This window comes from Egretta garzetta, unplaced genomic scaffold, assembly GCF_000687185.1.
Source record: "Egretta garzetta isolate BGI_Z169 unplaced genomic scaffold, ASM68718v1 scaffold69, whole genome shotgun sequence".
Lineage (NCBI taxonomy): Eukaryota > Metazoa > Chordata > Aves > Pelecaniformes > Ardeidae > Egretta > Egretta garzetta.
In genome coordinates, this window is record NW_009260790.1 from 3918493 (window position 1) to 3918786 (window position 294).

Below are 294 nucleotides of genomic sequence, written 5' to 3' on the forward strand. Positions count from 1 at the left end.
GGGGGGGCCCAGCACCCCAAGGGTCTGGGTGGGGGCACCCAGTGGGTGCCAGCCTGGCCCCGGCTGCTTGGGAGGGGGAGGTGGGGTGGGGGGGTGCAGAGGAGGGAAACTGAGGCATGGGGGAGCTCATGCATGTGCTGAGCATGAGAGTGCTCTGCTGTACCCCCCACCCATGCACTGAACCTGTGGGTGCTCTGCTGCTGCTCTCCATGCATGCACTGAGCTTGTGGATGCTCTGCCATTGCCATCCCACACATGCACTGAGCAGGCAGGGGCTCTGCGCCTGCCCCCCCC

At 67.0% G+C, this 294-nt stretch overlaps 1 protein-coding gene across 1 annotated transcript in view; it reads right to left on the reverse strand.

Moving 5' to 3' along the window:
- The window catches only part of HSPG2 (heparan sulfate proteoglycan 2), a 39123-nt gene extending 38908 nt beyond the window's left edge, over positions 1-215 (reverse strand). Inside the window, 1 exon segment of the mRNA XM_035901879.1 lies at positions 184-215. Within this exon segment, the coding sequence (XP_035757772.1) occupies positions 184-215 (32 nt within the window).
- Positions 216-294: the final 79 nt, after the last annotated feature.